At 45.6% G+C, this 12,500-nt stretch overlaps 1 protein-coding gene across 2 annotated transcripts in view; it reads left to right on the plus strand.

Annotated features, from left to right (window-relative positions):
- ncoa2 (nuclear receptor coactivator 2) overlaps positions 1-12,500 on the plus strand; it is a 98,079-nt gene that overhangs the window by 32,793 nt on the left and 52,786 nt on the right. For both annotated transcript variants that reach the window (XM_080855014.1, XM_080855015.1), the window contains exons 3-4: positions 9,755-9,862; positions 11,749-11,921. In XM_080855014.1, coding sequence (XP_080711140.1) covers positions 9,774-9,862; positions 11,749-11,921 — 262 coding nt within the window. In that variant the 5' untranslated portion in view covers positions 9,755-9,773. The remainder of the gene's footprint in view (positions 1-9,754; positions 9,863-11,748; positions 11,922-12,500) is intronic.

Below are 12,500 nucleotides of genomic sequence, written 5' to 3' on the forward strand. Positions count from 1 at the left end.
CAGCCTCTATTCCTCCCCCCCAGTACCCCCTCCCCCTGTGGGTAAATAATTAATGCCCCCTATCAGCACAGTGCCCGCCCCAGCCCAGGCACAGGCAGAGGTGGAGCACAGCCCCTACAGAGCTCTGTGATGGGGTGGCACAGCGTGGAACTCTCCCACAGTCAGCCAGATCCCCCCCCCCTCTCTCTCTCTTTCTCTCTATCTGTCTGTCTGTATCTTGTATCTCTCTCCCTCTCTTTCTATCCCTCTTTCTCTCTATCTATCTGTCTGTATCTCTCTCACCCTCTCTCGCCCCCTCTCCCCCCATCTCTCTTTCTCTCTATCTGTCTGTCTGTATCTCTCTCCCTCTCTTTCTATCCCTCTTTCTCTCTATCTATCTGTCTGTATCTCTCTCACCCTCTCTCACACTCTCTCTCCCCCCTCTCTCTTTCTCTCTATCTGTCTGTCTGTATCCCTCTCCCTCTCTTTCTATCCCTTTTTCTCTCTATCTATCTGTCTGTATTTCTCTTTCCCCCCCCTCTCTCTCTACCTCTCTCCCCCTCTCTCTTTACCCCCCCCCCCCCCCCCCCCCTCAGATGGCCCTCCCAGCTCCACTGGCAGTACTGTAACTGGGTTAGAGTGGCGAGCTGCTCATTGCTCTCTCACTCCTCCTGAATAATGGATATCACAGCTGTGTCCATATGCCAATGTAGCCTACGCTATGGCTGGTGTGCGTGTGGGGGAGTCTGTTAAATATCTATTTGTGTGTGTGTGTGTGTCATCAAAGACAGGTGTGTAATTGCAATGGTTTCATGCAGTGATTGCCATGGTGTGCATGTGAGTGTGTGTGTGTTGTGGGACTGCCACAGATGTGGGTGTGTGAGTGTTTCATAACCTCCATCTATTTGAGGTTGTAGTATGCCGTCTGAAGTAGAGATGGCCTCTATTTCAGTATTCTAATTGTCATACCACAGCCTTAATTTTGCAATGCTGTCAATACTGGGATATTTATTTTAAGTATGAAGTAAAGCATACAATTTTCCCAGAATTTTGGCTGTCGGAGAATTCCACATCAGTTATTAGTAGACCCCCTAAATCTATTGCCTGCGATAACTAGCCTACATCACATAGCTAGGGAACCAGCAAACTGTGAAATGGTTTGATAATCTGAAGAACAATGTCAGGTTTTGATATGAAATGGATCTAATATATTTTTGGCCACTGGTGGACATTTTGTGGATTTCCTCAGTTGCTCTGGGTTGCCATTAGGAACCAGCTGAGAGCTCCACAAAATGCCTAGCAAACACCGATAGGTGATATCACTCCCCTCCAGGAAAGACGCAAGGCCAAAGTTCTTCAGTTACTGATGGATTTATTATTCTCTTTAATTCAGTTGTAATCCAACGTCGAACTGGTAAAAAGCAGTAAAAACACAATCAACAGACAATCAAACCAAACAATCAAACCGAAAGAAATCAAAGAAATAAAGCATCATAAAGAGACAAACATACCTCGTTGGCTGCATAACGATTGAGAGGGGAAATGAGGCAAGGTAAACGTAATCACACTCATCAGCTTGGGCTCAGCGGTATACTACCATGACCGCGAGCCGGCGTCTCAGGTCTAGTCAGGTGCAATGTATACTACCATAATAAAGGTGTGTGTGACCCCTGACCCCCATGACCTCACTTCCTACGAAACTAAACCCAATCATGAGAAAGACAAAAGGTAAAACAAACTTATCAAAACGAAAATAAATCACCAAAAAACTAAACTTGAACAAAGATAAACAAAACAAAATCTAAACAGTTACACTCCCACCAAATCATAACTGATTTCACTCAAAAAAATCATAAATGGTTCAAACTATTATAACCCTATATGGCAAACTGTGCAAAGTACAGCATTATTGAGCCTCAAGCAGCACGACAATCCTTTGAACCGTTCTGTCAAGATACACAGGTTTAGAAGTGCGCCTTCCTAAATGATCCAAAGTTGAATCGCTCGTCAATAACTTAACCTTTCAAACCCTTCCATCAGAGCTTGGATAAACTTCAGCCACCCTTGCCAATCTCTATTGATTTCGAGGTGAATCATCTTCTCAGAGGATGACTATATCATTGACTCTTGTATTAGGCTTATCCCTTTGCCATCGCTGTCTTTGTCGAAGATTGAGGAGATATTCCTTTCTCCATCTTGACCAAAATTCAGGGATATTCTTCCTCTCAATTAAAATTTGAAAGGATAACTTCCAGTGATTGAACTGCAGTGGGTCGCCACAGAAGATGGTTGGTTCTGGAACCGGCAGCCTATTTGCTGCTAAGGCCTCAGCCAAGGCCTTGACAAGATCTTGAGTGTCATTTGAGAAACCACCCCTTGATGGCACACTTCTTGGTTGTACTTCATGGTTCCTTTTTAAACTTTCCATTTCAACGCTGAATGCTTCCATTTGAGCCATTTTAATGATAGATACCTCTGCTTCTCGTCTTTCTTCGATACTTGTGGCACGACTTGGGTTTGACTTACAGCCACTGAAACGTTTAACATGACGCTTAAGACATGCGGCAGCCTTGACAACTCTTTTCCGATCAGAGAAATTTGTCAGACGATCTAACAAGGTCCCATTTTCCGTTGCTTTGGTCTTAAACACATGGACAGCTTTACGTTCTGGATCATCCTCAGTGACTTCTCCCACCTTGTCATCTCCTACAGGCGCTGCTTCCTCTTGTGACACTACTGCAGCATCATTCTCCGTGTCTATGTCAGATCCACCTTCCACTGGGGGCTCCTCTTCTGCCGGTGCAGGAGTAGCCGCTGGAGTATCAGCATCAGATGCAGCTTCACCTTCTGTGGGTGTCTCTTCACCCTCTACGTCTTCTGATGGTGGTGGAGCAGAAGCTTCCTCTGGAGCAGCAGGATCGGCCTCACCTTCTGTGGGTGCCTCTTCACCCTCTACGGTTTCCGAAACTGCTGCTTCTTCTTCTAAAGAAGCTTCCTCTTCCACAGGACCCTCTTCCTCTACCAGAGCCGCTTCCTCTACCGGAGCCTCTTCCTGCACTGGAGCTTCTTCTCCCTGCACTGGAGCTTCTTCTTCCTGCACTGGAGCTTCTCCCTCCACTGCAGCTTCTTCTAGCACTGGAGCTTCTCCCTCCACTGCAGCTTCTTCCTGCACTGGAGCTTCTTCTACCACTGTAGCTTCTTCTTGCACTGGAGCTTCTCCCTCCACTGCAGCTTCTTCCTCGGCTCCTTGAATCCGAGACTTAACATTCTTCATCATAACCTTAGTAATAGAGGTGCTTTTTTCGAATTTGCGGCGCATGTCTTGAGTTGGAACATCAAGTTTTCTATAGGCATCGTAAATATCATTAAGTTCAGTTAATTCCTTTTCAATGCGGGTTACAAGTTCTTGAAGAATGACACTTGGAAGGTTTTGCTGCACAGATCTTTTAGCCACTTTAGTCCTGACTTTCCAATATTCATAGACATTGTTAAAACGAAGCAGCAATAAGTTTAACTGGTCCATGTGTAGGGTTTTGCCCTTCTCTTCTACCACTGGAGACATAGTGGATTTTGTATTGCCTAACTGTAACACTGAGTCGCTGTCTTCAAACAATTACTACCTACTAAACTTGAAGGGTTCATAAAACAACTTGATGACAGCTTCAGCTACACTTGAACATAGTCGGCAATAACAATACAACCGTACATCAACATACAATTCAGCAACCTGGTGATACACGTGCAAACATTTTCAATTCGGTTGCATTTGTCAAAGCCCCAAATATCAGTTTTAAATGTCCTTAAAATGTGGCCATTAGGCTAATAAAGACAACCCATTATCATTGTTCATTGATTAAAGCTTCAAACCGTCTTTAGAAAACATGAATGCTAAATACTGCTTATCTGTTTCATGCCGTTCCTCCACGCGTCTTCAATCGCTGAAGCGCGTTGTAAATCCGAACACAGTTCATGCGTGAAGTCACTTTAGGCAACGAGTCCAATTCGCTTGCTTCTTCAGCGAAAACGTGGCTTTAATCCGAGAAACTTTCATTAATCCCCGGCAAACTGACGAATCTTCAGGTTGAGGATAGATAACCCGTGAGCCGATGCAGAGTTCTGCTCCGAGTTCGCCTCGAGTTCGACTATCACTCCCCTCCAGGAAAGACGCAAGGCCAAAGTTCTTCAGTTACTGATGGATTTATTATTCTCTTTAATTCAGTTGTAATCCAACGTCGAACTGGTAAAAAGCAGTAAAAACACAATCAACAGACAATCAAACCAAACAATCAAACCGAAAGAAATCAAAGAAATAAAGCATCATAAAGAGACAAACATACCTCGTTGGCTGCATAACGATTGAGAGGGGAAATGAGGCAAGGTAAACGTAATCACACTCATCAGCTTGGGCTCAGCGGTATACTACCATGACCGCGAGCCGGCGTCTCAGGTCTAGTCAGGTGCAATGTATACTACCATAATAAAGGTGTGTGTGACCCCTGACCCCCATGACCTCACTTCCTACGAAACTAAACCCAATCATGAGAAAGACAAAAGGTAAAACAAACTTATCAAAACGAAAATAAATCACCAAAAAACAAAACTTGAACAAAGATAAACAAAACAAAATCTAAACAGTTACAGGTGACACCCCTTCACAGTAGCAGTCATCTGAATTGGCGTTAAATTATGTTTGCATAAGACATCCCTCAACCTGGAAAATGTCAACAGGCCGCTGGCTCTGGTTAAGACTTTTGAGGGTTAATGGCTATTTCTGTTTGTTATGTCAGTCACCTGTCTATATACCTTAATTTTTCTTCATCTTCTTACTTTTGCCACTGGAAAGATGTATTAGTATTAAGTGAATGATTATGAAGTTTGGATGATAAACTGTGATGGAGTACCTAAACTGTCCATACAGTTGAAAATACTGTGGTATACATTTTCGTTCGTATCATCCACCCCGAGTCTGAAGTGCTGTGTGTGTGTGTGTGTGTGTGTGTGTGTGTGTGTGTGTGTGTGGGGGGGTGTGTGTGTGTGTGTGTGTGTGTGTCTGTGTGCCCTTGCGTTGACCTTGGCTCTTTCATGTTACGGTCATAAGACCTCATGGGCACCCAGCGCCTCCTGGACAAGAGGCTTTATCTGACCACTGGGTTCCAGGGAAGAGTCAGTCGCAGCCTCATCCAGACAGCATCTCGGCACCGACGTCACACGCGCTCTCTCTCTCTCTCGCTATATCTCTCTCTCTCTCTCTCTCTCTCTCTGAACTCCTGCGCAGGAGCCAACTCTGGGAGCGGAATGTGGTGTTTTGAATGTCTGGACTTATCATCATTATCGCTCACATTGCATAAGATTTAAAACATGATTTCAAATAATGTCCCATCTGACATTTGGGTACGTAGAAAAACATTATACATAAAGGTTTCTTTGTGAAGATTTCCTCTTCAGGGGACTGTCTGATGGCCTCTTTAGTAGGTTATCGTGTCTGCGTGCGTGCGTGCGTGCGTGCGTGCGTGCGTGCGTGCGTGCGTGCGTGCGTGCGTGCGGGTACGCTCGCGTGTGTGTCTTTGCGTGCGTGTGTGTGTGTGTGTTGGGTTAGAGGGAGTTTAAAGGGAATTCAGCAGATAATTGATCTGTAGGTGAACACAAGGCACACGCTGGTCATTTCCTGCCCAGGTCCCTTTAGCCATTGTAGGAGGAGCTGGGGTGGGGTTGGGTGGGGTGGGGGTCCTGGTGGAGGAGGAATAGAGAGAGGGGGTTTAGTTGTGCTGGTTCAGTCCAAATCATAAATTATCTTTCCTCTGCTTAGTCAGCAGTCTTCGGTCCCTCTTCAAAAGCCTCCCCTCCTCCCTCTCTAAGGCAACTATCGTTCTCATAGACGAGGTGTGCATCTCTGAGTGCTACCTCAGCATGTGTCTGTCAGATCCTCGACATTAGAGGGAACACAGATAGTTGGTGACTCGCTAATTTGCTAATTATTAAATGAGTGGTATGCTCACTGGTATGCTTAAGACTCTGAAAGAAGGCCATGGAAAAGCTGCTCATCTGGTTCAGAAACTCCTCCCATCTCCCTGCCATCGGAGGCGCTTGTGTGATGGTGCTTGTCCAACCCCCTGTTAAGGCTATAAAACGCTCTAATTGCCTTTATTTCCTCTAATCTTGTTATTAGCAGTAAGCAAACATTATGGGCGAGCAGGCACCATTTTTTTTAACGCTCGCCTCAACAATTACACCTTAGGTGTCCGAAAAACTATCGACTCTCCTCGATAATTCAATTATGCCAGTAACCCACGTCGGAGCGGTCACCTAAAATAAATCATATCATTGCAATTTTCCCGCCACCTTTTTTTTTCAGTTGGATGCACCAACACAGTGGCCTTTCCTGCTGTTGAGTGGGATCCCATGAATGCATGAAGTGATTTATATAGTCGCCCAGAGGGCACAAGCCATTTCATGAGCAGCTTTACTTTTTTGTGTATTTTTGTGAGCGCGTGTTAGTATGTGTGTTTGTATGTGTGTGTGTGTTTGCCTGTGTGTGTGTGTTTGCCTTTGTGTTTGCATGTGTGTGCGTTTGATTTGAATCACTGCAGGAAAGGTTTCTTTATCTAAATACCATTCAAAGATGTAAAAAAGTCCCATTTTGATTGCAGTCTTTCACAAAAAAGGCAGCACACAAACTCTCATAGCAACCTTTTTAAAAATGCATATACAAGTGGAAATAATGTATATAGCATATATATAACACACATGCACTGTGTATACACACAGTTATTATAGATATATGCATGGCAAACATGTGTGTTAGTTTCTCAATTCTCTCCTCTTCTTTATTTCTCCGGTTGGACTTTGTCCTCGAGTGCGAACGGAACGGCAGTTGGCAGAAAGCGCTGGTAGCTTCCCGTGCTAATCCCCTGGCAAGCATCTGACCGTCTCCTCGCCGTAATTAGCCGAATTAACCGTCATCCGAGAGACTTGTGTTGGCTCCGCACAGCACACACACACACACACACTCACGCACCCGCACACACTCACACACACACACTCACACACTCTGAGCCAGTGGAAGGACCTGAGGCTTTAGCTGCTACCCTCCGCTGTCCTTGGTGCTGTGTGTCCCCCTGCACCTGGCTACCACTTCATGGGTTTGTCATTGAGATGTGGAGTCACGTGTGTGTGTGTGTGTGTGTCTGTGTGTGTGTCTGCGAGTCTGTCGGCCTCTGTGTGTGTCTGCGAGTTTGTCTGTGTGTACAGAGGTTGTTGCTGCCTACCTAAAAAGCAACAGGCAATGTGGTCGGGCAGGAGAGAAAGCCTAGCCGTGTGATGCAGTAGTAATTCAGTACGCACCGTGAGTCAGCCCTGACTTGCTTTCTGTTTTTCCTCACAGTTCTTTCTGTCTTCCTGCCTTCCTCTCTTGGTTTCCTTCTTTCTGTCTTTCTTTCTTTCTTTCTCTCCTCCTTTCTCTCTCTCTCTCTTTCTCTCTCTCGCTCTCTCTCTCTCTCTCTCTCTCTTTTTCTTCCCAGCCCTGTGAGCCTGACCACATAGCTGTTTGCTTTAGGAATAGGGGCATGTCCAGTCCTCTAATAAAATGGAAGTCCTGTCATTTACCAGAAAGGCTTTCCAGTTAGTGGGGCTGTATTTAGACATATACAAACGCCTCTGAAGCCACATAATACTGTCTTACTCTGGATGGCACACACACACATACACACACACATACACACACACACACACACACACACACTCACACACATAGAGATACACACATAGAGAGACACACAGAGACATTCACTCTCTGTGCTTCTCTCTCTGTCTGTGCTTTTCTCTCTCTCTCGCTCTCTCACACAGAACCATTGCTTTCAATTCCACTGCCTGTCATTTGGTGAAAGTAGGCCACTGCAATCCAGCAGGGATTCTCTTTGCTAATGCGTCGTTCAGTCGACTCTGCAGGCTGTGTGTGTGTGTGTGTGTGTGTGTGTGTTAGTGCATGCGTGCGCACACACTCACTGTTCGGCCTCCAGATCGAGGCTGGCTGCTCGGCTGTTCGCCTCTCTTACGTAATGGCCGTGTGCTGCTGGCTGGCTGGGGCCTGATGCCTGGGAACCCAGCGTGGCGGCCGCATGGAACAACAAAGCTCAGTCTGCTAGCACAGCTCTACTCCCTTACACACACACACACACACACACACACACACACACACACACACACACACACACTCACACACACACCTCCCTTGTGCTATTGTCAGTTATGTCACTAGAGTAAACTTTAAAATAAGGTATCGTAGTAAGGGAAGTGGAAAGAGGCATTCTTCTGTCTTTTAAATGTTTCACTGTAGTGTTTTTTCAGGCTCGGAACTCATGAGTAACATTTGTTTTGATTGCTAAGATGCCAATGCGAAGCGGTTCATACATAGTTACATAGTTGTCCCTGACAGTGTTGGACATCTCCCACAGTGTTTGTGATCGTTGTTGAGAGAGAAGGGAAACGCTACTTCCTGAAAGAGGCGTAGTGCACTTGTTTTTCCCTTGAGTCCCTTCTACCAGCATGAGGCATTCACATACACCCAACCGACCCTAAGCCAATATTAAAATGGCCATCCAACTGCCCAGCACGCTAAAGGGCCAGTGTGCGTCCAGACCCCTGGGTCTGTTGCACGGGCTGAAAACAGGTTTCAATATGGTGCTGGTGTGAGTCTCTTTCGCTGCCACCCTTAAAAACTGGGCTGCCGCTGATTAAAAAGCCATTGCTCCCCTGAATAATTGATGGTGGCGGAGAGGTCCGTCGAGGGCTGCCTGCCTGCCTCCCGCTCCCGTGCATGCTTGCGTGCCAGCGTCGCAGTGCTGTCACTCAGTGGAGCGCCACTCCTCGTCACGTCCTGTCATGCCTGTGCCCCGGCGAGAAATATCCCGGGTCTGATTGGCGCCATATGTATGTGTTGAGTAATGGGGTGTTAAAGGTAGTTTGGTGTTTGGTATAAGGGTTTGATATGTATGTGGTGAATGGTTGAGTGTTAAAGGTAGTTTAATGTTGGTATAAGGGTTCGATATGTATGTTATGAGCAATGGGAAACTAGGGACCTCCGTCTCTATCTGTTCTCCTTTCCCCATCTCTCACGGGAAAGGAAATAATTAGAAATGTTTTTTCTTCGTTCCATTTTTCTCTCTTTCTGTCTTCCCCACATTCTCTATTTCTCTCTCTCTCACCCTCTTGCCTCCATCCCCCTACCCTCATCATCATCCTCTCTCCTCTCTCTCTCTCTCTCTCTCTCTCTCTCTCTCTCTCTCTCTCTCTCTCTCTGGCCCCTCTCAAGCCCCTAAGCTTTGACCCACATCTCGAGAGTGACCTCCTAATAAGTCTAACCAGTAGCTCAGTGTTTCCTCGTCTCTTTAACGACTTATTCAAGTTTTAAATTAAATCAAAGTGAAGAAGTATTTAAGTTTTTTGCACAGTCCTGTGGATTTTCATTTTGTGTGTGCCATTGGAATCATTGTTTACCGTCTCGACTTCAAGTATCAGATATGGTCTTACGGCTGTGTTGTACAACTATGGAGATTTGTGTCCTCCTTACAACCTTCCTTACCTTAGTATGATCAACTTATTAAAAGTCTCTATTTTGGTGAAGATCGTTCCAATTTACCATCCATTCAATCCATATGAAGCCAAGTGTAATAAGCCCTGAATAATAAGTCTATTTAAAGAATAACTTTAGTATGAGAGTATCGATTGTATTCCTTTTTATGTGTCATAGCTGAGCTTTCTTCTCTGTTTTGTTTTGCAGTGGCTGATATGCATTGAAGATGAGTGGTGTAGGAGAAAACTCTTCGGACCCTGGCCGGGCCGAGGCTCAGAAACGGAAAGAATGTTCCTCAGAGCTGCTGGGCCCAAGGTAAGTTCTCTCACCGACACACACACACACACACACACACACACACACACACACACACACACACACACACACACACACACACACACACACACACACACAATGTTCCTCAGAGCTGCGGGCCCAAGGTAAGCTCTCTTACCGCCATGACCAGAGCATGGAGCTGCTCAGAGACACTGGCACTGTTAGCCCACCCCCCACTAAAGCACATAAACACATGCTTCCACACTCTCCCTCTCTCACACACACACAACACATACACACACACACACACACACACACACACACACACACACACACACACACACACAACACACTCACAACACACTCACACACAGAACAACACCTGCTTTAGCGGCAGCCCACTGTCATTCACAGGGGGTCATATTTCCCTTGACCTTTTGACCCCCGTAGTGCTAACAACTGCAGCATAAGTCCCCCTCCTTTAATGTATGCATGGCCTCTGAACTATTGAACTGCAACAAAATGCCCAATATAGCCGTATAGCTCCCGAGTTGATGCCCAGGTGCTGGTGATGTTGCTAAATTAAGAACCCCCCCAATCTTTTCCACTGACTCAGATAAAGCCTTGCTGTCTGTCTATTATCCATTCATAGAGAAAGTGGTGGGGTGTGTGTCAGGTGGGGGGTGGGGTGGGGGTTGGGGGAGAAGCAACCAGAAAACAGAAAAGTGCAGTGGGCGACATGTTTGCCAAAGCTGTTTTCCATCCACCTAACAGAAATACTGCTGAAGAGGCTCCAGGATGAATCGAAAGTGCAAGCCCTCTGGAAGGGCAACAGAGGCGAGGCTGTGTGTGTGTGTGTGTGTGTGTGTGTGTGTGTGTGTGTGTGTGTGTGTGTGTGTGTGTGTGTGTGTGTGTGTGTGTGTGTGTGTGTGTGTGTGTGTGTGTGTGTGTGTGTGTGTGTGTGTGTGTGTGTGTGTGTGTGTGTGTGTGTGTGTGTGTGTGTGTGTGTGTGTGTGTGTGTGTGTAAGCCTCGCCAAGACCTTACGAACTGGTGAGGTTCATACCCTTGGGGGAAAAGCTAAGGGGTCCCTCAGCGGACTCTGCCATAGCTGGCAGTTTCCGTGTGTTCGAATGTTAGGTGTTGAGCGGTGTAGTTTAACACCAAACGTAGCCTACACCGCTCCTAGGTCTACCAAAGTCCCCCTCCATCAGTGTTTTTCACTCTCGGTCTGAGTGTGCCTCCTACTCAACTTCACACTTACTCTGTTTACTTGCGTAATATGTGGATTTCAACCACTGTTCCCAGTTCCACCATCTTCATTACCACATCTTGTGTGACAGTGTATCAGCCCTAGTCTTTAAAACCGTAATAAAAACAACATGCTTAATTAATTAACTTTTATAGTTCACCATCAGAGATCTCCAATGATTGACACCCAGATCATGCTAATTCTGCTAAACCTGCTAGCAGCTTCATTAGCACCCAGTTGGGCATTAGCAGAGCTGATCAAAGCACCATTATGAAGGTCATCCATTCATCTCCTCCCCACTGCTATTACTGAAGCCACTGGTGGTCCTCAATGTAACCCTTACATAAAGGCTAATTTCTTTTCAAGGCTTCTATATTTGTGTTTTTAGTGAAAATAATGGCAGTTTTTCCTCATTTGTAAACCGATTGGGTAGTTTCACCAGTAATTCTTGTTAACAGAAATGATAACGTGTTCGCTGTCACAAAGCGACTGTGAGGCTTTCTCAGGTGATTCTCAGCAGGATAGCAAAAAGGTGCCAGATATTTGGTCATGTCTTCACTTTGGAGATCAACAAAATGAAACCCACGGGATCGGCGGCGGTGTTGGTGGGTTACCGCTGCGAGGCCGTGTGTTTGCCTTCAGCCCTGTGACTTTGGTCTCTCCTGTCTCCCCCAGCACCAAACGAAGCACTGAAAAGCGCAACCGGGAGCACGAGAATAAATACATCGAGGAGCTCGCCGAGCTGATCTTCGCCAACTTCAACGACATTGACAACTTCAATGTCAAGCCTGACAAATGTGCAATCTTAAAAGAGACTGTGAAGCAGATTCGTCAGATAAAAGAGCAAGGTAAGTCTGACTGGTTTTGATTTCATAGTGCAGAAAGTCTTGCTAAGAGATTTCTTTAATACTTTTCATTTTTAGGGTTCGTCTGTGTGTGTGTGTGCGCGCACATGATATGCTTTTAATACTTCATTAATTGAGCTCTATGTACTCTTTGTATTAGAACCTGTTGTTGCAAGTTATATTTGAGGTGAGTGTTAATGTGAGGTAATGATATATGTTCGTCATAGAATGAAATGCAATTACTGAACAAGTACATACTATTGGTTATAAGCCTACTTACATAAGTGCACTTGAAAGAATTGGGACAAATAGTTTAAATGGCCCTCTAAAGGTTCCTCTAAAGGACAAGTTGAAAAAGCTCCACACCGAAGATTCAGATGACATATTTGACTTCATGAGTGTGCTTGTAATGGCAGATGCAGTGGACTTCTCAGGGGTGGCCTGTTTGCAGATAGAGCCTGAAGTTCTGAAGCCTGAATATCTCTCTCTCTCTCTCCCTCTCTCTCTCTCTCGCTCTCTCTCTGTCTCTTGCTCTCTCTCTTTTCCTTTTCTTTCTTTCTTTCTTTCTTTCTTTCTTTCTTT

This window comes from Sprattus sprattus (genome assembly GCF_963457725.1).
Source record: "Sprattus sprattus genome assembly, chromosome: 17".
In the NCBI taxonomy this organism is placed as follows: Eukaryota; Metazoa; Chordata; class Actinopteri; order Clupeiformes; family Clupeidae; genus Sprattus; species Sprattus sprattus.